Consider the following 26,466-nt stretch of genomic DNA (forward strand, 5'->3'; position numbering starts at 1 on the left):
GGAAAGCAGCGGAGCGGCCGTGTGAAAGGACCCTTATACCGCTAGATTTGCACAGGTTTATTGCTGGTTTTGCACACACTCTTATTTATATATTTTTTTTATAGTAATACGTACACAGCTACCTTTGCACCACCTCTACATTTTCTACTATACATTGGATTACTTACACCACATCTATATTCTTTGGAGTGTTTATGTTTTTACCTAATACGGATGCACATACATTTTAACTTTTAATTTTAACCTTTCAATCACTACTTTCCATACAATCCAATTACCACCCAATTACAATTAAGGAATTATATTTTATTCTCTAAGATGTGCAATTTTTAAAATCACCTGGCAACATATTTGAGGAGTGACCGACCACCATTAAGTAATACAGTAATCCCCCGCTACATCGCGGTTCAGTTTTTGCGGTCCTGGTAATTCGCGTTTTTTTTTGTAATGTTATTTTACTATATAAATCATTAAAAATGAAAGATTTTTGTGTTTTTCATAGCTCTTGCTCTGTCTCTAAGTATCTTTTATGTGTTTAAATGAGTTTCTATTGTTTTAAAAGTGTGTTTAAAGACCTTAAAATGCTTCTACACGTACAGTGACAGTAAAAAAATCATGCCTACAATGCATTTTAATAGGGTTTTTCTATTTCGCGGAATATCACTTTTCGCGGCTGGGTCCGGAACGTAACCCCCGCAATGGAGGGGGGTTTACTGTACAGTCTTAATTTCTTATTACCTTATCCCTATTTGGCAGCGCCAATCACTTCCCTCTTTTTTCACACATTTGATGAAGGATTAGAACTTCTGTTGGGTTCTACTACTATCTATTGTTCTGAGATGTACCCTCACTTTTTTGTCTGGTTGTGTCTCTTTGTCCTTGCTGAAGCGTCCAAATTTCAATCTGTCTATAGCCAGCTTAAAGAGGAGGTCCAGCTTCACCACAAAAAAAAAATAAAAGTCAGCAGCTACAAATTTTGTAGCTGCTGTCTTTTAATATAAGCACACTTACCTGTCTTCGAATACAGCAATGTTGGCACCCCAGCCAGTGTTTCCATCGGCTCTTGGATGCTGCCGCCGCCATAGCCTATAGGGGGAACTGGCAGTGAAACCCTGTATCTTCACAGCCGGTACCCTACTGCCCGAAGCTCGCTGCGCTTTGTGAATGGCCCGGCGGCGAGGGGAAGGATGAGGGGGGCCGAACTTCTGCGGGACCTCACCGTTTCTCGCTGCAGCTAGGTCTCCCAAAATTGGGAAACACAAGTACCCGTTCCCCCCCGCCTCTTGAAATGTACTAAATGTGGCACCGGAGGAGAGGAGGAAGCAGAAAAGCGGGGCTTCCACTTTTGTGTGGAACTCCGCTTTAAGATAAAGTTAAACACATTTTCCTCACTGCACAGCACCACAACACCAATTCCCAAGTCTCCTTGGGCACATCTGAAGTCAGCTCTTTTTAATTGAAATGTCACATGGGGTACAGCGTCAGTGTTATCAGTGACCTCTGCAATCCTTATTTTCACATGTACACAGATTTTATATGTTCAAAATTTCTCAGCAACCCCTGTAATGAAGTCCCTTTCCACCCCCAGAGCTGATAGTAGCTTCATGAGCTGCTCTGGCAATTGTTTGCCCAGATAATTCCTCTATAAGCAACAAGTTTCAGTTTCCATTCTTCAAAATCTTTATTATCATAGAGCATGGTCACATGGTATGAATCTATCTGTATATATAGATTCCAGCAGGTACATCAGGGATCTCCCGACAACAGCAAACGCAATCCACTCAAAGACAACAACGCAGAATGAGGTAAATAAACGTTTATCATCCAAAGTGCCAGCAGTGACCAGACACCTCTGGCTCTAAATATATCTTCTAGCCATCTATATGTACATACTCACATTGTTTGCTAAGGGTATTTTTTTTTTACGTGGTCCTATTTTATATAGCTGTAAAATCAGCACATTTTGTGTTTTTTTTTTTTCAATAGTTTTTTGTGACCTTACAATTGTTAAGTATTATACAATATATAGATGTTTTCAGTTTTGCATACTACTTTTATATTGCCACTGCATAATGTCCCTTTATATTTTATTCTGCATTATTAGACAATTGATTGTTTTGGCTGTACTTAAAATAAATGCATTAATGAAAAATCCACCTATTTATACATTTCCTGCCCCCAGATTTGGATCTCCATTTTGTTGTGAAGATGTATGTCTGGGGTCAAGGGACCTTTTTATGTCTGCTTTTCTGCTGTAGGAGGATTATATCAAGGAAACACTCTATTACCAAATGTATTGGGACGGCTGCCTTTATACACACATGAACTTTAATGGCATCCCAGTCTTATGCCCTGTACACACTATCAGATTATCTGAAGACTTTTGTCTGCAGACTTACCAAAACCATATAATATGAGGTCAAACCTAAACACTTTCAATTTGTATGCAATCCGGCAGGCCCTTGCACTACATAGAAAAGGTAAATCTGAAGACAAAAGTCTTCAGATAATCTGATAGTGTGTACAGGGCATTAGCCTGTAGGGTTCAATATTAAATTGGCCCACCCTTTGCAGCTATAACAGCTTCAACTCTTCTGGGAAGGCTGTCCACAAGGTTTAGGAGGGTGTCTACAGGAACGTTTGACCATTCTTCCAGAAGCACATTTGACAGGCACTGATGTTGGACTAAAAGGTCTGGCTCGCAGTCTCAGCTCTAATTCATCCCAAAGGTGTTCTATTGAGTTCAGGTCAGGACTCTGTGCAGGCCAGTCAAGTTCCTCAACCGCAAACTCACTCATTCATGTCTTTATGGACCTTGCTTTGTGCACTGGTGTGCAGTCATGTTGGAATAGGAAGGGCCAACCCAAAACTGTTCCCACAAAGTTGGGAACATGAAATTGTCCAAAATGTCTTGGTATGCTGAAGCCTTAAGCGTAGAGATGTCCTTGCGGTTCGCCCGGCGGTCGGTTCGCGGTGAATTTTGCTTGTTCGCAAATTCGCAAAAAGTCACACTTTTGCAGATGTTCGCGAATATGTCCGCGCCGCCATTTTCTTTTTCATTCAGAAGAACTTTGACCCATGACACAGCCGTCAGGTGGAACGGAACAGCCAATTGAAACATTCCAGCACATGGACAGTCCCCCTACCCTATAAATAGACCCGATCTGGTGGCCATTTCACATTCCGCTTTCTGCCAGTGTAGGGAGAGGTCTGCTGTGCTCATTAGGGAGAGTTTGCTAGACACATATAGCGTTGTGAAGATCCACAAAAGTCCTTTTCAGGGCTGGTATTTCGGTATAGGCCTTCTACAGTCTCTTTTGAGATTAGGGACAGGTATCCAGTGGTTGCTTTAGGGGCAGTTAAAGATCGGCTGCAGTCACAAATCGCTCTGTCAATGTCCACAAAAGTCCTTTCCCGGGCTGGTATTTCGGTATAGGTCTAGTATCTTTTGAGCTTAGGGAGAGGTATCCTGTGGTTGCTTTAGGGGCAGTTAGAGATCGGCTGCAGTCACACACAAATCGCTAATTTTGATCTCACACAAATCGGTATGTCAATGTCCACAAAAGTAATTTAAGGTGCTCCAATGTCATTTTAGGGTCTATTACAGTGTCTTTACTATAGGGGCCAGGTATCCTGTGGTTGCTTTAGGGGCAGTTAGAGATCGGCTGCAGTCACACACAGATCGCTAATTTTGATCTCACACAAATCACTATGTCAATGTCCACAAAAGTAATTTAAGGTGCTCCAATGCCGTTTTATGGTCTATTACAGTCTCTTTACTATAGGGGCCAGGTATCCTGTGGTTTCTTTAGGGGCAGTTAGAGATCGGCTGCAGTCACACACAAATCGCTAATTTTGATCTCACACAAATCGCTATGTCAATGTCAACAAAAGTCATTTAAGGTGCTCCAATGTCGTTTTAGGGTCTATTACAGTCTCTTTACTATAGAGGTCAGGTATCCTGTGGTTGCTTTAGGGGCAGTTAGAGATCGGCTGCAGTCACACACAAATCGCTAATTTTGATCTCACACAAATCACTATGTCAATGTCCACTAAAGTCATTTAAGGTGCTCCAATGTCGTTTTAGGGTCTATTACAGTGTCTTTACTATAGGGGCCAGGTATCCTGTGGTTGCTTTAGGGGCAGTTAGAGATCGGCTGCAGTCACCCACACATCGCTAATTTTGATCTCACACAAATTGCTATGTCAATGTCCACAAAAGTCATTTAAGGTGCTCCAATGTTGTTTTAGGGTCTATTACAGTGTCTTTACTATATGGGCCAGGTATCCTGCGGTTGCTTTAGGGGCAGTTAGAGATCGGCTGCAGTCACACACAAATCGCTAATTTTGATCTCACACAAATAAGCTATGTCAATGTCGACAAAAGTAATTTAAGGTGCTCCAATGTCGTTTTAGGGTCTATTACAGTCTCTTTACTATAGGGGCCAGGTATCCTGTGGTTGCTTTAGGGGCAGTTAGAGATCTGCTGCAGTCACACACAAATCGCTAATTTTGATCTCACACAAATCGCTATGTCTATGTCCACAAAAGTCATTTAAGGTGCTCCAATGTCATTTTAGGGTCTATTACAGTCTTTTTACTATAGGGGCAGGTATCCAGTGGTTGTCACAGATGTGTGAATGGACCCTATATGTATTAGACAATGTATTTACCGGCTGCTGTCAGTTCTGGCTGATTTATGAAAAAAAAATATATATTTTTTGCTGTAAAAAATAAAATTTAGGGCAACTTTTTCAATTGCAATACTTCTGTTATGACATTGTCCATGTGCTGGGACTATTTGTGCACAGCTAGTATGTCTTTTGTGGCTGCAAATATGACCTAAAGGTTTTCAAAGTTCGCCTCCCATTAAAGTCAATGGGGCCCGCCGCAAACTCGCAGTTCGCGGACTTTTGAGAAAATTTGCAGCTGGCGCTCGCGAACCGCCCCGGCCGATGTTCATCTGAACTGAAACTAAAGGGCCAAGCTTAACCTCTAAAAAACAACCCCACACCATAACCCCCCCCCCCCCCCCTCCACCAAATGATTTGGACCAGTGCACAAAGCAAGGTCATAAAAACATGGATGAGAGAGTTTGGGGTGGAGGAACTTGACTGGCCTGCACTAACCTTAAGCTGATAGAACACCTTTGGGAGGAATTAGAGCAGGCCTTCTCTCCAACAGCAGTGCCTGCCCTCATAAATGCGCTTCTAGAAGAATGGTCAAACATTCCTATAGACACGTTCCTAAACCTCATGAACAGCATTTCCAGAAGAGTTGAAGCTGTTACAGCAATATTAAATCCTATGGACTAAGACTGAGATACCATTAAAGTTCATGTGCGTGTAAAGGCAGGTGTCCCAATACTTTTGGTAATACAGTGTATGTCTAAAGTTAACTTGAACACTGTATACTGACAGTGGCACCTGCTGTTCAAGACAAGTTTTACCTTATTCCTCTTCATTCACCTTTGACAGGGGTCGATTAAATTACAGTAAAGTACCTTATAGGGAGACCAAAGTATCAAAAGGTTGAGAACCATTGTCTTTCCATTTTAATCTACTGGTATACTAAGTATAAACAAAAGACAAAACTGCAAATAAAATATGCTACATATACTGCAGATTTGTATATTTATATTTACCTATGCTATATAATTAGTAGTACATACATCCTGACCTCTACAATAGCAATTGCAGCTCTTCCCCACACAGTACAGAGATGAAATCCGATTCTCTCTCACACAGCAATATGCACTGCATTATGTGTAGATGGTGACTACAGTTGCGCTGCCGTTCTGACCAGAGAATTCCACAGATCAGAAGGGCAACATATTTACCTGCTAAACCCAGTGCACGTAGCTGTGTGAGAGAGAATCCGATTTCAGCTATGTGTTGTGTGGGGAAGAGCCCAGGAGGAGATCTTGCTGCCTGTATTCAGGCTGTGCATGTACAGTGCAGGGATGGGAGCTGTGCTGGATGCCCTGTCAGCAGTCACCCCTGTCCTCTCTCCTGCCAACGTTGACCCCTGTGCACTGCCAGCAGTGACTCCTGTTTTATATCCTTCCAGTGGTGACCCCTGTCCTCTCTCCTGCCAGTGGTGACCCATGTCCTCTCCCCTGCCTGCAGGGACCCCTGATTTCTATCTTTTCAGCGGCGACCCCTCTCTTCTATCCTTTCAGCGGTGACCCCTGCCCTCTCTCTTGCCAGCAGTGACCCCTGCCCTGTCTCCTGCCAGTGGTGACCCCTGCCCTCTCTCCTGCCAGCGGTGACTCCCGTCCTCACGTGACCCTGCCCCTTATGCCCACTTTTTGTCACAGCACGTTGCATGCGCCACATGTCACTCATTTCCTTTGCTGTCCCTCATTGTCAAGTTCAAAAGTTGGGAAATATGATACTGTGTTCCAGCAGCAGAATGCAGCTCTCAGGACAAAATAGAGTTGGGTTGCATGCATAGCCATTCACAAGACACCTTTAATTTTACCAACAAATATAAGGCTTCCTCTGATTGTCTAAGGAGGGTGGATAATGTCACAACCTCACCTCAGCTAATCAGAGGAAGCTTTGTATTCGTTGATAAAATACAAGGTGTCCTGTGAATGGCTGAGTGCTCAACCTGACTCAATTTTATTCTGAGAACATGGCCGGAAGTTCCCATCCTACTGCTGGAACACAGAACTGTATCCTGTATGTAGCTGAATCTACATACAGTTTACCCAACTCTGATAGCGAGAATATCTATTAGTTAAGGTGACAGTTAATTGTGCCATACCCACAATTTGTCACAGAGTGGCAGGCATGCCAATTATTCTCCTCTGGGTACCCAAGGCTGAACCCCCCTCCCCAAGAAAAAGAAAATGATCTAATGCTAAAAACATTTTCAGCAAATACAGAAAATACCTGTTGATCTTGCAGACACTGATAGGCTGAAAGGGAGGCATCAGCTGAGCAACTGAGGACCAATAGAGTGAAGGAGGAGTAGCTCTCCCTTCTGTGAGGCAACCCCATGACACAGAGGCATCCCTGGAGGCACACGACTGATTAAGTGATTAATTGCAAGGAGTCAGTGCAACTGATCCAATCCTCCACTACTGCTTCCTCTTACCGACCCCCCCCCCCCCCCCCCCACCACCACATATCTCAGAGGTGATGGGGTGGGGAAAGGGATGAGATCTGTGGTGGTGGGGGGCTGGGATCCGTAAGAGGCAGCAGTGGTTGGGGGAGGATGGCACCACCACTGCCACAAATCCCACCCTCCTCACCACCACCGCTGCCACAGCTCCCACCCCCTTCACCACTACTGCTGCTGCCACAGTTCCTACCCCCTTCACCACAAGCGCTGCCACTGATCCCATCCTCTACACCACCACTGCTGCCACTGATCTCACCCCCCTCACCACCACTGCCACAGATCCCACCCCCCTCACCACCACCACGGCCAACGATCCACCCCCCTTACCACCATCGCTGCTACCACAGATCCCACCCCTTTCACCACCAGCGCTGCCACTGATTTCATCCTCCTAACCACCGCTGCCACTGATCCCATCCTCCTCACTACCACCACCATTGCCACTTATCCCACCCCCTCATCACCATCGCTGCCACTGATCCCATCCCCCTCACCACCGCTGCCACTGATCCACCCCACTCACCACCACCACAGCGGGCCAATGATCCCACCCCCCTCACCACCACCACTGATCCCACCCCCCTCACCACCAACTCTGCTACCACTGATCCCACCTCCCTCACCACCACCACTGCTGCCAATGATCCCACCTCCCACACCACCACCACTGCCACTGATCCCAGCCCACTCTATACCACCACTGCCATGGATCCCACCCCCTTCACCACCACTACTACTGATCCCAAGGGGACACTCAGGTGGATGCAAGGGGGCACTCTGGAGGTACTGTTTTAGTACCTCCAGAGTGCCCCCTTATATCTTCCAAAGTGCTCCCTTACATCCTCCAAAATGCCCCCTAGTAATAGTAAAGTCAGTGGCAGAACTACCAGAGTCTCAAAGGTCGCACTTGCGACTGGGCCCTGGTGTTCCACCAGCATGTGGGGGCCTCAAGACGGCAGGGGGTGGCCCACTGCAGAACATGAGAAGGGGCCCTGGGATGGGGCCGGTGGGGGGGGGGCCTTCATGGTTTCTTGCACCCGGGCCCTGAGGGTTGTAGTTACACCTCTGGGATAGATCAGTATCTTCAACCTTTGGTGTTAAGACTACCAGGTTATATAAAAGGACACCTCTACAGTATAAAGACACATACAGGATGTTAAATAGAAGAGCCAATATAGATGGATATAAATGCTAGATGTCAAATCCCTGTACTCATGCATTCCCCACAATCTTGCACTTGAGGCCCCTAGATTCCATCTTACATATTACAGTATAAATATAATAATGATTTAAAGGAATTTTTTGATTTTGGCAGTGGACTTTCTACTGACACGTAACTATTTTATCTTTGACCAGAATTATTACTTGCAGTGTAGGGGTGCATCTATGGGCGCTAAATTCTCACTGTCCCTGGCGAACCTGTACATAGGTTGGTGGGAGGAGAATTTTCTCTTCTCCCACGACAACCCATGTGCTTGTTCCATACAGTGGAACGGTTGCTACATAGATGACCTGCTCTTAGTCTGGGACAGTTCTGGCATAGGTCTGGCATCCTTTGTTTCTTTTGTTAATGATAATCCGTTGAACTTTGAATTCAGTTTTGAGTCTTCAATGGATACCATTAATTTTTTGGACTTAACTCTAGTGGGGGACAGTGCCCTTGGTACTGTCCACACTTACACCTATCGTAAGAAATGTGCAGCGAACTCTACTTCTGGCTTCCAGTTGCCACCAAGCGCACACGTGCTCCATACCAGTGGGAGAGTTTATCAGGGCCAGACATAACTGCTCAACTGAAGATGCATTTGTGAATGAATGTAAAATCATTACTTCAAGACTCAAAGAGAGACAATGAACAGCACATCAGTGGAGCAGTTCGTCTGGCCTCTGAGTGGGAAAAAACCTCCCTTTTAAAAAGTTCTGGTCTGGACAAACACAGGAGAAAAAAGAAAAGTACTAAACAACTGCCAATATCAAATGATAAAAGTCCTGTCACTTTTGTCACTACCTATTCATTAGAATTTGGTTTAATTAAGAACATCATACTTAAATATTTACCTTTACTTTCAACGGATAAAGATCTTGTCCCTTTAATATCAGCAGGTTGTAAATTCTCCAGTCGGCGTGCTAAAACTTTGGGTAATCTATTATCCCTAGGGTTGAGCGAACCCGTACTGTATTTGTTCGGGATCTTACCAGACTTTTGGGTATTCCGTACCCGGACACGGACCCGAACATTTCACTGTATGTTCGGGATACAGTCTGTTGTTCGGTAATTTATTACATGTTTTGGCGCGGTTTTAACTATACTAGGGACAGGTTCCTGCTGCTGCTAAGGGAGAGATAGGAGATTATTGTAGGGGCAGGCTGGAGATTGCTTTCAGGGAAAGAATAGGAAGATTCTTCTTTAATCAGACAGCGATCGACATTGATTTTATTGTGTGGGGGTGCAGTGTACAATCTTTTTGCCCTGACCTGAGCCCAGTGAGGAGGAGGGAGAAAAAAAAACTTTTATCAGTCTGTTAGGTGGGCTGCGTGTGGCGTGTAGCAGCCATGTAATGCAAGCTCAGTGCATATGTGTCTGCTTAATCTGGATTTAAAACAGAAAAAAACTTTATTCCTTCTTTTATTACTTTGACATACAGTGTTTAGACACAGCCTTTCTAATCTAAAGCACCAATGTAAGGGAAAAAGTATTTTTTTTTTCAGTTTTTAGGGAAAAAAAATATTTTTCAGTTTTTCATTCAAATGGGTTTTTTAATAACCCTATGTTTTTTAGGGGAAAAAAAATGAATTGCGGCCTAGTCTGCATATGTTACAGTGAGTTACACACATTGCATACAGTTGTTGTATTCCGCTTTGCAAAAAAAACCCATTCAGGGGAAAAAATTGAATTGCAGCCTAGTCTGCATATGTTACAGTGAGATACACCCATTGCATTCTGTTGTTGTATTACGCTTTGCAATAAAAACCCATTTAGGCAAAAAAAATTGAATTGCAGCCTTGTCTGCATATGTTACAGTGAGATACACCCATTGCACTCTGTTGTTGTATTCCGCTTTGCAATAAAAACCCAATCAGGGGAAAAAAATTGAATTGCAGCCTAGTCTGCATATGTTAGAGTGAGATACACCCATTGCATTCTGTTGTTGTATTCCGCTTTGCAATAAAAACCCATTTAGGGGAAAAAATTGAATTGCAGCCTTGTCTGCATATGTTACAGTGAGATACACCCATTGCATTCTGTTGTTGTATTCCGCTTTGCAATAAAAACCCATTTAGGGGAAAATTTTAATTGCAGCCTAGTCTGCATATGTTACAGTGAGATACACCCATTGCATACTGTTGTTGTATTCCGCTTTGCAATAAAAACCCATTTAGGGGGAAAATATGTAATTGTGGCTTAGTCTGCATATGTTACAGTGAGATACACCCATTGCATACTGTTGTTGTATTCCGCTTATCAATAAAAACCAATTTAGGGGAAAAAATTAAATTGCAGCCTAGTCTGCATATGTTACAGTGAGATACACCCATTGCATACTGTTGTTGTATTCTGCTTTGCAATAAAAACCCATTTAGGGGAAAAAAATAAATTGCAGCCTAGTCTGCATATGTTACAGTGAGATACACCCATTGGATACTGCTGTTGTATTCTGCTTTGCAATAAAAACCCATTTAGGGGAAGATCCAAAATTCGATAAATATGAGGAGAAGGTCAAATAAGGGACGTGGCCCGGGTCGTGGTGCTGCTGGTGAAGCTCCTGTTGCAAGGAGAGGACGTGGTCGATCTGTGCCAGCTCCACACACAAGTGAAACACCTTTCTCTGCTGCGAGTAGGCGACAGAACCCGCAGCAGTATTTGGCAGGGCCTAATGCGCCTTTACAAATGTTGAGGACAGAACAGGTACAGGCGATAGTAGATTGGGTTGCTGACAGTGCCTCCAGTTCCTTCACATTGTCTCCCACCCAGTCTACTGCTGAAAGGTCAGAGTTGCCACCTGCAGCCGATGTCCATCAATCTTTCACCTCACCCCCTTGCAAATCAGCCAAGCAGTCTGAGCCCCAAATCATGCAGCAGTCTCTACTTCTTTTTGATGACTCTGTTAGCATGGTTTCCCAGGGCCATCCACCTAGCCCTGCCCCAGAAGTGGAAGAGATTGAGTGCACCGATGCCCAACCACTTATGTCTCAAGATGAGTACATGGGAGGACCATCGCAGCGCGTCTCGGATGATGATGAAACACGGGTGCCAACTGCTGCGGAATTCTGAATTGTGGAGACCGACAAGGAGGGCAGGGGTGAAGACTGGGTGGAAGATGATGTGGAGGACGATGAGGTCCTCGACCCCACATGGAATGAATGTCATGCAGGTGACCTGAGTAGTTTGGAGGAAGAGGCAGTGGTCGCACAGAGCCACCAGCACAGCAGAAGAGGGAGCAGGGTGCAAAAGCGGAGCGGCCGTGCCCTAGACACTACGCTTGCTACTGCCCAATGCAGCAAGGGACCGAGCACACCAAAGCCAGCTTAAAGGAGTTCCCTAGCGTGGCAGTTCTTCAGATAATGTGCTGATGACAGGACACAAGTGGTTTGCACGCTGTGCAATAAGAGCCTGAAGCGAGGCATAAACCTTCTCAACCTGAGCACAACCTGCATGACCAGGCATCCAAGTGCAAAGCACGAGCTGCAGTGGAGTAGACACCTCAAAAACCAAGAAAGGTCTCTGGCTCCTCCTGCTTCCTCTTCTGCTGCAGTCTCGGCCTCTTTATCTACCTCTGTAGTGACAGTGGCACCTGCCACCCCGCAAACAGAGGATCTGCCAGCAACACCACCACCTGGGTCACCAACAACCATCTCCACAATGTCCCGTGGAAGCGTTCAGCTTTCTATCTCCCAAACACTGGAGCAGAAGAGGAAGTGCCCCTCTACTCACCCGCGATCCCTGGCCCTGAATGCCAGCATTTCAAAATTCCTGGCCTTTGAAATGCTGTCATTCGGTCTGGTGGAGACGCAGAGTTTTAAAAGCCTTATGGCGGGGCTGTCCCACAGTATGTTGTGCCCAGCCGCCACTACTTTTCCAGGCAAGCCATCCCTTCCCTGCACAACCAAGTGGGTGACAAATTCAGGTGTGCACTGCGCAAAACCATCTGTGGCAAGGTCTATGGATACGTGGACCAGTAAGCACGGTCAGGGACGTTATATCTCCTTAACAGCACACTGGGTAAGTGCAGTGGCGGCTGGGCCTGAGGCGGATAGCAGTTTGGCGCATGTCCTTCCACCACCAAGGATTGCAGGGCGCTTCAGTTTGCCTCCTGTTCCTAACTCCTCCTACTCCGCTTCCTCATCCTCTACTGCCTTCTCATCCGGTCAGCGTAACTCCTTCACCACCAACTTCAGCACAGCCAGGAGTAAACGGCAGCAGGCAGTTTTAAAACTTGCCTGTTAGTGCGCATGCACGCGGCGCCGACGTCGGACATGTTCTGACCGTGCTCCGCACATCCCGGCGCTCCACAGCAATAATCAGCGGCTAGAGTGAGGGGAAACGCTCCGGAGGGGTCATATCCTTAAGTGGAGGCGATGCTGCATCGCAAAACATCTTGACACCCGAAAAAGAAGCAGCAGACCTCGCTCCAGCCCTATTCATCGGCGCGCCCCTCTCCTCCCAAGACACAGCCTCAGGGAGCCAAGATGGCGGCGACCCGCAGCTCCACAGCACGGAGCGGCCCTCAGCCCTCACAGTCAGCGCTTCCCGCCCAGGGTCACAGGTACCTGCAGCAGCCGAACAGGAGGAGGTAAGGGATCCCTTCTCCTCTCAGTCACAAGGGGACACTTCACGACATCATCAGGCCGCAGCGCCACACTTCTCCCCATACCAGGCCTCATCTGAGGGGGCAGTCTCACCGGCCTCATCCCTAGATAGGCAGATGGCGGACATTGCCGAATTTGCCCTGAGTCAGGGCAGCTCATTGTCTTCTTCCGCCCCCCTTCCTCCCCACGAGCCATACTCGGGAGACTCGGTGCTAATAGCCAGATTCTCAGCCCTGTTGCAGCAGGAACTTTCCAAGGCCTGTGCCATTATCACAGCAGACCTAAAAGGGGACTTCCAGGACATAGGAAATAGATTACACTCCATTGAATCCAAGGTAGATGGCACTGTGATAATAGTCAATCAGAACCATAAACTGATCATCTCCTTACAAGATCACTTGGATCAGGCCCAGGACAAAATAGAGGACCTAGAGAACAGGTCCCATCGCTATAATTTCAGGATAAGAGGCCTCCCTGAGTCCATTACCGACCTGGAACCTACAGTACATGCTCTCATGTCCGACCTCATCCCGGATATTACACCCCTCCATTTGGAATTAGACCATTTCCTCTGCGCCTTAGCATCCCCCAGACAAGATGGCCTACCTAGAGATGTCATTGTTAAACCGCATTTCTATAGGATTAAAGAAAAAGTGATGGCGGCGGCTCGTTTCAAACAAGATCTTACATTACTGGGACACCCGATCCAAATCTTTGCAGATATCTCCCAAACGACCATACAAAAGAGGAGGTCGCTGAAACCCTTGCTGACTCATCTCATCAAATGACAGATTAAGTACACATGGTCCTATCCTTTCCGCCTTTCCTTTACCTACAAGGGGAAAACACATTATTTTTCTACCTTCCAGGATGGAGAAGATGTTCTCATGGGCCTGGGCATAATTTCCAGAGATGGCCCTTCACCCAGGTCCCGCTCTGAATCTCCTACGGCCTCAGCCAGGCCATTGTCACCCTTATGGTCTCAACCAAGCCGGAGGGCTCATGCCCGCCCACGCACCCCACCATGAAGCTCTATAATATGATCTGTTGCCTACAGATCTCCTTTGAAGTCTACACAGTGCCAACTGGGTGGCTTTTGTTGTTTACTGAGGAGCTCTACCTGCTCCGTGAACCTCTACACTGTTCTATTGTTATTTCTTTTTACCTTTTAGTTCGAGAGCGGCTGCTCCAACCTCGGAAGTGTTTAACCTCGTTGGATTCTTGGAGAAACATGCTGCAGCTACCCGTCCATCAGCGGCCCACATGAGACTGGTCCAAATGTTTTTCACTTGTTTTCTCTCACTTCGGGGCCTGACCCCTTAATGGGCTGTTGCGGTCCCTGACATTTTTGTTTATTTCTCCTGATCCCCTCTGTTTTATGTTTTATGTGTCACTATGGGACACAAGACAAGGACTTAAGGGCCCCCTCCGGGGCTTGCATTGGGCCTTCATAGTTATGGTGTCTGAATATGCCAGTGTTGCGTTTTGGGCCTCCGGAGTTGTCTCGCCTCATAGCACCCAGCGCGTAGCTGGGATAGCAGGGAGCGGAACTGTTCGGGATGAGTCCACATGCCACTAACCATTTGCGAACTTGCTCATGGCTATATGCCGTGAGCAATCTCGCAACACCTTTGGGGGAGCTGGATCCCACAACCAGCCTTGTTTAGATAATGTTAAGGCTTTATTTAGAGTGTTTCTGACTCCCCCCCTTCTTGTTGTCGGGGGGGGGGGGGAGGGGCGAGGCGAGAGCTCTCTCTCCTTGCCTCGCTCTTGTTCTTTCTCTTATCCTTTTTCTTTTCCCTCTCCCTGTCCTTGTGCCCCCTTGGTGTCCAGGTCTCCCGGCTTTTGAGAGTGTGGTCGGGCTTCCCCCGGGTCTGCAGATTCCATGGGGGGTGACCCCCAGTATGTTCAGGCGAGTGCAACCTGTCGAACCGTAATGACGAGACATGTCCTGGCCCCCTTTAAGATCCTGACTCATAATGTACAGGGTCTCAATGCACCTGTAAAGCACACAAAGGCCTTCCAGTACTATTCTAAGCAGGGTATTGATATCCTTCTACTACAGGAGACTCATTTTGCCCACTCCTCCTCCCCCAGGTTCCTCAGCGCGAGATATCCCACCTGCTATTTATCCAATAGTTCTGATAAAAAGAAGGGAGTGGCAATATGCATAGCAAAGAAGGTCCCATTTACGCCCAAAAGCGTGATCCGTGATAAAGAGGGCAGATATGTCATGGTGCATTGCAAAATTAATGAACATGAGGTTACATTTGTTTCCTACTACGCCCCTAACGTGGGTCAACTGGACTTTTTCCAGGACATGCTCCTGGTAATTATGCCGCATGCAACAGGACATGTCATCTTTGGGGGCGACAGTAACCTTCCATTAGATCAAATATTGGATAAGTCGACCTCCCTCCGCGCCTCTTCCCGGCACGTTCCCAAACAGGGAGTTAAACTGGCACGCCTGCTACATTCGAATGATCTGGTGGATGTTTGGAGAAACGATCACCCCACCACTAGGGACTTTACACACTATTCTCATGCACCACAAAACCTATGCCCGCATTGATCACTTGTTTACCCTGTCTCCCCTCCTCCCATTTCAGGGCGACGATTAGAGGCAAACTAATTCAGATAGCTTCCAGGAAAAAAAGGGAATTTGCTCAGGACATCCATAGGCAGGAAACGGACCTTCGGGACCTTTTGAGGGAACAAAAACGTAACCCTGACATTGACATACGACACAAAATAGACTCTGCCAGACTGACCCTCAATCTTAGCTTGACCACGCGCGCCGAGAAATTTCTCCGATGGTTGGGTAACCACTACTACACCCTGGGCGATAAACCGCACACCCTGCTGGCTCATAAATTAACCCCACGCCCTTTTTCCCCGGCACTCCCGAAATTGAAACTTCGTAATGGCAGCAGAACCCAGAAACCTCAATTGATTATTAACGAATTCTTCCACTTCTAAGCTAAACTATACTCCCCACCGAACCCTCTTCAACGCCCTCAGTTCGACGCATTCTTCCGCGACCTCCCCCTTCCACGACTATCCGCAGAACATGGGGACGTCATGGACGGGGAATTCACTGAACCTGAAATATTAATGGCCATTAAACATATCAACTCTTCTAAGGCCCCGGGCCCAGATGGCTTCTCGGGCCACTATTATAAGAAATTCGGCGAGACCCTGACTCCTCTGAGGACCTCTGTTCCTACTTCAATGCGATTAGAAGCGGATCCCCTATCCCTCAGTACGAAAACAACACCTTCATTCATGTTATACCTAAACCTGGTAAGGACCATGGAGACTGTCTAAATTATCGCCCGATCTCCCTTATCAATTTGGACGTGAAAATTATGACTAAAATACTGGCCACGCGACTGAATTCCTTCTTAGCCCAGTACATTCACCCCGACCAAGTGGGTTTTGTCCCTACCAGACAGGCCTCTGACCAGACCAGATGGGCTATCAACGTTATATCGGCTCTCCAGTCGAACTGGGATGGGGAGGGGCAGCGAAGGGGCATGCTATTGTCCCTCGATCTCCATAAAGCATTTGATTCCTTATCCTGGGAGTACCTGTGGCACATGCTTGAGCAATTTGGCTTTGGACCATCATTCCTTACATTGTTGCGAACCCTGTATAGTGAACCTGTGGCAAAATTGTCGGTCAAAGGCGATAGCTCAGATTACTTAGAGATCCGTAGGGGTACACGTCAGGGCTGCCCTCTGTCTCCCCCTATTGTTCATTTTAGCCTTAGAACCCTTGGCAATCAAAATACACCAAAACCCGAATATACAGGGTATTCCCTGTGGAGCTGGGATGCATAAATGTGCCCTCTTCGCAGATGATATCTTATTGTACTTGTCTGCCCCATTGGTCTCGGTCCCCAATTTGCTTCAGGACTTGGGATCGTTCACCGCGATTTCGGGACTGCGGGTGAACCATTCCAAGTTTCAGGCCTTGAATCTCACCCTGGATGACGCCACTGTGTCAGCCCTTAAAAACAACTTTCCTTTCAAGTGGCAGGTGGGATCTCTGCCATACCTGGGCATCCACCTGACTCCATCGGTTGCCACGCTCTATGCATTCAACTATCCCCCCCTATACAAAACTCTAAGGGCAGACCTCTCTAGATGGGCGACTAATCCCCCGTCGTGGTTCGGCAGGTTGCACTCGGTAAAGATGAATGTTTTGCCACGGTTGCTCTACTTGTTTCGTACCTTAGCGATATCCATTAATATGCCTGATCTTAAAACATTTCAAAACAAGCTTGTGCAGTTTATATGGGGGGACAAGAGGCCCAGAGTGAATAGGTGCACCCTGTTTACACCTAAATTACGGGGGGGGGGTTGGAGATCCCCGATCTCCTTAAATATTACTATGCTGCTCAGCTCACCCATTTGATCAGATTCCATTCTAAAGAGCCCCACCCAATTTGGATGCAGCTTGAAGCCAACCGTATGCCTACTACTCCGATTGAGCACCTACTGTGGCTGCGGCCCAAAGACCGTCCCGCAATCTTGTGTCCCACCTTATCCCTGTCCCTGGGGATATGGGACAGACTGGCAAAACGCCATGGCTTCATGTCTCCCCATACTCCACTAGCGCCCTTACTGGGCAATCCAAGGTTCCCTCCGGGCCTCTGTCCTCCTGCCTTCGCATGGTGGACTAATAAGGGATTTCTCCGTTTGGCAGATTTATGTGATAGGAGGGGTATTCTCTCCAGAACTACATTGCGGGACAAATACTCTCTCCCAGAGGGCAAGGTCTTTCGCTATACTCAGATCTCCCACTATGCTACCTCTCTAAAGAGTCTCTGTGACCTAGCTATCCCGACTCCCATGGAGTATCTTTGTAATACCATAGAAAAACAGACGGGTTATATTTCTACAATATATACTGTATTGCTTGATGATGATACTAAGTTGCCTTACATGACCCGGTGGGAAGCAGACCTGGGGGAGGAATTTGACAGGGCGGAATGGAACAAGTTAGCGCTTCTGAACTCAAAATCCCTGATCAATACTTCCCTGATAGAAGCCAATTATAAAGTCTTTCTACGGTGGTATATGGTCCCTGTCCGTTTGGCGGCGGCAGTCCGGGAGGCCTCCGCGTTGTGCTTCCGGGGATGCGGTCAGTCGGGCACGGTCCTACACATATGGAGGACCTGCCCTAAGGTCCGCCGCTTCTGGATCCGTGTATATAATTTTATATATTCGCTCACCAACATTAATTTGGTTAAATCCCCTACCCAAGCGCTTTTGGGCAAACAGGCCCCCAAACACACCAAACGTTTGGTCGCCCTTGTCTTTACGGCTGCCAAGATTTCCATAGCTCGCTCCTGGCGATCTCCGGTGGCATTGCTGGAGCTGCTCAAAGCTAAGTTGACCTGGATTATGGTAAACGAGAGAATGGTGGCCATCCTCCAGGACAAACTACACCTCTTTGAGAAAACCTGGGACCCCTGGATGAGATATCTGGCGGGACCTCAGTAAGTTTGGAGGTGTTCCCCTGGTAATTTCCACAAGAATGCCTTTCCTCGGCTATCTTGACTCCTCTATAGCAGACCTGGACACCAACCCCTCATTGCTCCTGTCTCCCATCCTCTCCTTTTCCTCCCCCTCTCCTCCTCCTTTCTTTCTGTCTTCTTTTTCTTCTCTTCTTACTTCCTTCTATTCTCTCCTTCATTTCCGTTGACCTGTAATTCGGCGGACGTGGTCCTCCTGGGATCTTTATGGACCGGTCAGCGCCGCCTAAGGCTGCTATATTGTTATAAATTACTGCATTTAGAATCTGGTGTATCACTGCAGTTGCACTGATGTCCCGGGGCAGGTGGTGTGGCGGTGGGCTGGGGTCTGGACGGCTGCTCCCCTCCATTCGACGCAGTGTGCTCGCTTGAGGGGCGCGGGGGGGGGGTGGATCCGGGCCTGGCTCGGGCCACCTCAGTCCGGGACACAATTGGAAGTGTGTTCATTAGCGTGACACACCACTGTTATGCGTTCCCTCAGGGGCGTTAGTTCTTTTTCCAGATTTGTATTATTGTATTTCATAACGGATGTTCATACAATGTTTTCTTGTGTATTTATCATTTGTACTTAAACCAAATAAAAATCTATTGAAATCTAAAACTTGCCTGTTTGGAGGAAAAACCCCACACCGCGCAGGAGTTGTGGAGGGGCATTGAACAGCAGACCGATGAGTGGTTGCTGCCAGTGAGCCTCAAGCCCGGCCTGGTGGTGTGCGATAATGGGCAAAATCTCGTAGCAGCTCTGGGCCTAGCCGATTTGACACACATCCCTTGCCTGGCGCATGTGCTGAATTTGGTGGTGCAGAGGTTCCTTAGAAATTACCCCGATATGTCAGAGCTGTTGCAGAAAGTGCGGGCCGTCTGTGCGCACTTTCAGCATTCTCACCCTGCTGCTGCTCGCCTGTCAGCACTGCAGCGTAACTTCGGCCTTCCCGCTCACCGCCTCATATGTGACGTGCCCACAAGGTGGAACTCCACCTTGCACATGCTGGCCAGACTGTGCGAGCAGCAGCAGGCCAAAGTGGAGTTTCAGCTGTAGCACGCATGCATGAGTCACTCTGCGGAACAGCACCACTTCACCACCAATAACTGGGCCACCATAGGAGACCTGTGTGCCTTGTTGCGCTGTTTTGAGTACTCCACCAACATAGCCAGTGCCGATGACGCACTTCTATACCTCCTTAAAAAACTCTTCGGGCGATGATGGAAGAGGATGTGGCACAGGATGAGGAGGAGGAGGAGGAAGAGGTATCATTTCCAAGGCTTTCAGGGCAGTCATTCACAAGTGGCTCCGAGGGTGGGTTCCTGCACCCACAAACGCCAGGTACACAAATGTCCAGCAGGGGCACAGTTCTGGAGGATGACGAGGAGGACGAGATGCAGGAGGAGATGGAACCATGTTCACAGCAGGGTGGCACTCAGGCCAGCTCATGGCCTTCACTGGTGGGTGGCTGGGGGGATACAGAGGACACAGACGATACACCTCCCACAGAGGACAGCTTTATGTTGCCTCTGGGCAGCCTGGCACACATGAGCGACTACATGCTGCAGTGTCTCCGCAACGACCGCCTAGTTTCCCACATTGTTACTTGTGCTGATTACTGGGTGGCCACACTGCTGGATCCCAGTTACAAGGACAACGTACCGTCCTTAATTCCCTCACTGGATCGTGATCGGAAGATGCGCGAGTACAAGCGCACGCTGGTAGACGAGCTGCTGGTGGCATTCCCACCTGACAGCGGGGGGCACAGTGGAAGCACAGGGCCAAGGCAGAGGAGGAGGAAGAGGTCGCCAACGCATTCAGGCCACCGCCATCACCTCAGAAGGCTGGGTTAGCATGGCCGAAATGTGGAAAAGCTTTGTCAGCACGCCACAACAAGTGGCAGCACCACCAGCTGATATGGAACGTCTTAGCAGGAGGCAGCATTTCACCAACATGGTGGAGCAGCATGTGTGCACACGCCTAGATGTACTGAATGACGGGTCTGCCCCCTTCAACTTCTGGGTCTCCAAATTGGGCACATGGACGGAGCTTGCCCTTTACGCCTTGGAGGTGCTGGGCTGCCCTGCAGCCAGTGTATTATCCGAACGGGTATTTAGCACGGCTGGGGGCGTTATCACAGACAAGCACAGCCACCTGTCCAGAGCCAATGTGGACAAGCTCACGTTTATTAAAACAAACCAGGCATGGATCCCACCGGACTTGTCCGTACCTTGTGCAGAATAGACATGTATACCGGCCTTACCCAGTCATTGTTGTATTTAATCTTTCTTACTCTTTTGGGGTGTACCCTAATTTAAAAAAAATTAAATTAAAAACCAAAACCAGTGGTGGCTACCTCGTCCTCCTCCACCGCTGCTGCTTCCACCTACACCGCCACATCCACCGCCTCAACCTCCTACTCCATATGGACCTCGACCTCCTACATCATTCAAGATTATTATTTTTTATTTTTCTGTTTTTTATGTTATTTTAAGTTATTTCCCTATCCATATTTGTTTGCAGAGCACTTGCCATGCTCTTAAGAATATTTTGCTGCCATTTGCAAGCCTCTAGCCCTTTCCATGTTTGTTTTAGAGCCATTTTAGTGCTCAAACGTTCGGGTCACCATTGACTTCAATAGGGTTCGGGATCGGGGTAAAGTTCGGGTTAAGTCCGGGTCACGAACCCAGACTTTTTTTCCAAGTCACATCAAGGTGTTCACTCTACTCTAATTATCCCCTTTTTTATGTGCATCAAAACGACAACAGAAGACTTGGTTTACAAACACTGGTTCATATATTTGTGGTGCTAATACATGTCGTTTTTGCAACAAGCATTCCAAACAGCATAGAAGCATTGTCTCATGTGAAACTAGGAAAGAATTCTCAATTAGAGAATATATCAATTGTGGCACAAGCAATGTTGTCTATGCTGTTGAATGTAAGTCTTGTCGCAAACAATATGTGGGATGCACATCGAGATCTTTGAGAACTAGAATAAGTGAACATTTCCATGGGGCTTCATACAGCAGTGATAAGAATTTATCCAATGTTTACAAACATTTTATATATGTGCATCATGGCAATATGACATCTTTTATTTTCCAAGGATCAGAGAGGGTTAATTTGTCTTCTCGTGTGGGATGATATCCATCATAGGCTCCTATTCCGGGAGGTATGGTGGATATTTAACCTCCAAACAAGAATGCCTTTGGAAATAAATCATTGATTGATTGATATAGGGGTGGAGTTTCCTTTCATGTGTTTGTATACATAAATGCTCTTTTATATGTTATGTGGGCTGTGACCAAGGCTTATCACTGAAACGCGTTAGCCACTCTTTTTTAACTCGCTGGGATGTGATAATAAAGAACTGGAAGTTTTGCATGACATTTCAGTCTTATGGCGTTGGAGAGATCACCGCAGCCTGTGCACCTGTTAGACATTTCCTTCTATTTAATGGTTCCACTGTTCTGAGCGATGCGCCCTTCTTTTTGATGTTAAGCTGAAATATATTACAGTTTTGAAAAGGAAAACTAAACCCACTGATATAGCTGTTTACCGAAAGAAAGCTCAAGTTATAAAAGTTCAAAAACATTTTAAATACTTATTTAAATATACCATTGTTTTCTCAATGTTTGTAATTACAGGGCCTGCATCTAAGGCCGGGTTTGCATATGTGTGGGCATGGGATCGTGCCTGGGGTCCAGTGCGTGTCTGTTCACCGGTTCAGGTCCGATTCAGGTCCGAATGTTTGCCTGAATTTGCACCGGAACCAGACCCAAACACGCACAGGACCCTTTTGCAGTCCGTGGCCACCCCTGACTTGTGTGAACCAGCTCCATTGAAAGCCAGGCACACTCACCTGTCACTTGCCTGTCAGGGAAACTCGCATCCAATTCGCATATATGTGAGCTCAGCCTGAGGGTCAGGGGGGCAAGGTCCTTGCCTTAGTATACAGCCATTCTCTTTCAAATGCCCCATCTATAGCTTTGCCCAGCCGGGCACGCTCCCCGACGACATCTATTCTCAGATTAAACCCAAAACCAAAAATATAATATATTGCAGTTTACCAATCATTAGATGTGATGGCTGCATTTGTATTATTTTATTTTCCCCTCTGCTTTCACCTAGTGATTTGGTCAGTAACACACCACCTGTACTACAGAGCCCCCAGTCTGGACGAAGGAGCACAGGGAAGCACAGCAGGCAGCAGCATTGTCAATCTGGGGGGAAGGGGCATATTAACCTCCTCACTGCCAGTTTTTGTGTTTTTGGCACACATGTTTAAAAAATAATTTTGGCCATGAAGATTACTCACTTGACCTCTGGAAGATTTACCCCCTTCATGACCAGGTAATTTTTTGTGATACAGCACTGCGTTACTTTAACCACTTTACCACTGAGTTCTGGAATAGTACTGCGGCAAAGTGGCACGATCCCGTCTGACGACGTAGACCTACGTCGCCAGACTCCTCCCCTGTAGGCGGCGCTCGCGCGCCGCCGGAGGCGCGCTCCCGCTGTTTTCATTCACAGCGGGAGTCGGGCCAGGGGAGGAGCAGCGGCGATCGCCGCTGCTCTGCCCCGATCATCGGGGATCTAGTGTGGAGATCCGCCCGCCTGAGTAAACACAAGCGGGCGGATCTCCTCAGTGACAGGGAGTGACAGATCGGAGTGTTCAGCATAGCTGGACATCCGATCTGTCCCTGTCTCACACAGTCACCTCCCCCCCCCCCCACACGTCAGTAAGCACCAGGCATACATTAACCCCTCCCTCTCCAATAAAATTAACCCCTTCCCTGCCAGTGTCATTTTTACAGTAACAGTGCATATTTATAGCACTGATTACTGTAGTAATGTCACTGGTACCCCCAAAAGTGTCAAAAATGTCAGTCAAGGGTCCGATCTGTCCGCCGCAATGTCGCAGTCCCGCAAAAGAAATCGCAGATCGCCGCCATTACTCGTTAAAAAAAAAAAACACCAAAAATTACATAAATCTTTCCCTTTGTTAGTAAACGCAATAACTTTTGCGCAAACCAATCAAAATACGCTTATTGTGATTTTTTTTTACCAAACATGGGTAGCAGAAAACAAATTGGCCAAAAATTTAAAAAAAAATTGGTTTTTACATCTTTTTTGGGGGGAATTTCATATAAAAAAATGTTAAAAATATTGTTATTTTTTCAAAATAAACGCTTTTTTTTTTTGTTTATAGCGCAAAAAGTAAAAATCGCACAGGTGATCAAATACCACCAAAAGAAAGCTCTGTTTGTGGGGAAAAAAGGACGTCAACTTCGTTTTGGGTACAGCGTTGCACGACCGCGCAATTGTCAGTTAAAGTCGCACAGCGCCGAATCGCAAAAAGTGTCCCAGACGTAAGACAGCAAAATGCTCTAGTGGTAAAGTGGTTAATTGACAATTACATGGTCGTTGCACAATGCTGTATGCTGTGGTGGTATTTGATCACCTCTGCATTTTTTATTTTCTGTGCTATAAACAAAAAAAAAAGACAGACAATTAAAAAAACAAATCAATTCATCAATTTAGACCAATATGTATTCTGCTACATATTTTTGGTAAAAAAAATCCCAATAAGCGTATATTGGTTTTGCGCAAAAGTTATAGCATCTATGGGAGATATATTTATGGAATTTTTTTTTACTAGTAATTGTGGTGATCAGCGACTTTTAACGAGACTGCGATATTTCTGTGGACAAATCAGACACAAACTGCTACTTTTGCCACTTTTTGGGGACCAGTGACACTAATACAGTGATCAGTGCTAAAAAATATGCACTGTCACTGTAATAAGGACACTGGCTGGGAAGGGGTGACTCTCAGGGGCAAAGGTTTAAATGTGTGCCTAGCCAGTGCCTGTGTACTGTGTGGTAGGCGATTTTACTAGGGGAAGGCATTAATCCATGTTCCTGCTTTGCTTTCCCTACTGATAGAACGGCAATCTGCCTTGTTTACATAGGCACAGAGGTGGCTCTTTAATTAGGCAAATTAGGCAGTAGCCTAAGGCCTCGCGCTAACAGGGGCCTCGTGGCCGCCTAATTTGCCAAGTTAAAGAGCCGTCTCTGAGGCTGACAGTTGGGTTCTCCCTGCCATCAGCACAGTCCCCAGTCCCGGCCAGTCTGTAAGCGGTACAATCTGCTACGATTTGGGGCTGTGATCAGGAGCAGTTCACCAGGGATGAGAGCTCACTGACAGCTCTGGATCACAGTGCTGCGCTGACAGTTTCCCCTCCCCCACAGACCACAGACGGGGGAGGAGAGAGAGAGATGCTTCTGCTCCTCCTCCTCCTGCCCTCTCCTCCTGTGCTTGCCCTGCCTACACTCTCCGGCAGTTTTCTCCTCAGAGAAGATGAGGTGTGGGCGGGAAGATTAAAGACCAGTAACCAGAAAAGGAAAGATGACGCCTGATCCATCCATCCATCCATCCATCCACTCCCTCCCTTCTCTCTTCTGCCTCCCAGTGAGTACTCTGAGGTAAGGGGCACCCTTCCTTCCTTCCTTCCTCCATCTCTCTCCATTCCTTCCTTCCTCCATCTCTCTCCATTTCTTTCTTTCTCCCTCCCCTCTTTCCTTCCTTTTTTTTCTCCCTCCCTTTCTCTTTCTTTCTTTTTTTCTTTCTTTCTTTCTCTCTCTCTTTCTTTCTTTCTTTCTCAATTCCTTTCTCTCTTTCTCTGTCCATTCCTTTCTCTCTCCATTCATTTCTTTCTCTCTCTCTTTCTCTCTCCATTCCTTTCCTTCTTTCTCTCTCTCTTTCTCTCCATTCCATTCTCTCTCCATTCCTTTCTTTGTTTCTCTCTCCATTCCTTTTCTTTCTTTATGGCTCCCCCCCCCCCGAATTTCTTTCCCTCATGCGAGCACAAATCCTTCTCCTTTTTTTATTACTATACAGACCAGGATCCCCCAATTTCACTTCAGTTCTCCTCTACCCATCCCTCATCACAGGGGTCGCAAGGGTCGCCATGGCGACCGGGCCCCATGCTGCAGGGGGCCTGAGAGGGCCCCCTGTATGTATAGAGAGGAGGAGCGCCAAGCGCAGCTGAGACCGAGCACCCTGATCCTCAGCCGAACTGTAAATCAGCACCGATGGAGCTGATCTCACATTGGAAAGTGAAAGCACAGTGTGTGCTGTGCTCTCTGCCTCCCCCTACAGTGCAATACCCGGCAGGACGTTACAGGAAGGTACAGTCCTCTCTCTGCCGTTTTTAAAAAGGCTTTCTGTATGTATGTGCATTTATGTATGTATGTATGTGTATGTTTATATGTGTGTGTTTATATGTGTGTGCATATGTGCATCTATATATGTATGTGTGTGCATGTATGTATGCGTGTGTGTCTATATGTGTGTGGATATATGTACGTGTGTGTGCTTATATATGTGTATGCTTATATATATATATGTATGTGTGTGTGTGTATATGTGCTTATATATGAGTATGCTTATATATATATATATATGTATGTGTGTGTGTGTGTGTGTGTGTATGTGCTTATATATGAGTATGCATATGTGTGTGTATGTGTGTACATGTGCGTTTATGTGTGTGTGTGCACATTACTTTTAATCCTGACCCCATATATGTGTACATCATTTTTTTTGTACAGCTTGTTCATAGTACCAGCAAGAAATGGTATTCCTCTGAAAAGCCCAGAGCCCACCCATTTGTGCGCCCCGAGCCCACCCATTTGTGTGACAATAGCGAATGAAAATTCGCTATTGTCACACGGATCCTCCTCCTAGCCAATCAGGAAGATTCCTGATTGGCCGAAAGGCGAACACATACCATTGGTCGAGGAGGAGGCAGGAGGACTTGAGGAGAAGCCGCCACTGCAGGTAAGTGCACTGGCTTTCTGCATTGAAAGGGGGCACGCAGTGGTCAGTCTGCATTGAAAGGGGGCACGCTGTGGTCAGTCTGCATTGAAAGGGGGCACGCAGTGGTCAGTCTGCATTGAAAGGGGACACGCAGTGGTCAGTCTGCATTGAAAGGG

At 46.9% G+C, this 26,466-nt stretch overlaps 1 protein-coding gene across 1 annotated transcript in view; it reads left to right on the plus strand.

The window, feature by feature from the left end:
- Window positions 1-1,767: 1,767 nt before the first annotated feature.
- The window catches only part of LOC309564269 (uncharacterized protein), a gene marked incomplete at its 3' end in the record, with an annotated part of 105,503 nt that continues 80,804 nt past the window's right edge, over window positions 1,768-26,466 (plus strand). Inside the window, exon 1 of the mRNA XM_082268892.1 lies at window positions 1,768-1,805. Within this exon, the coding sequence (XP_082125018.1) occupies window positions 1,801-1,805 (5 nt within the window). The 5' untranslated portion in view covers window positions 1,768-1,800. The remainder of the gene's footprint in view (window positions 1,806-26,466) is intronic.

Source organism: Pelophylax lessonae (genome assembly GCF_965119305.1).
Source record: "Pelophylax lessonae genome assembly, chromosome: 9".
NCBI classification, from domain to species: Eukaryota; Metazoa; Chordata; class Amphibia; order Anura; family Ranidae; genus Pelophylax; species Pelophylax lessonae.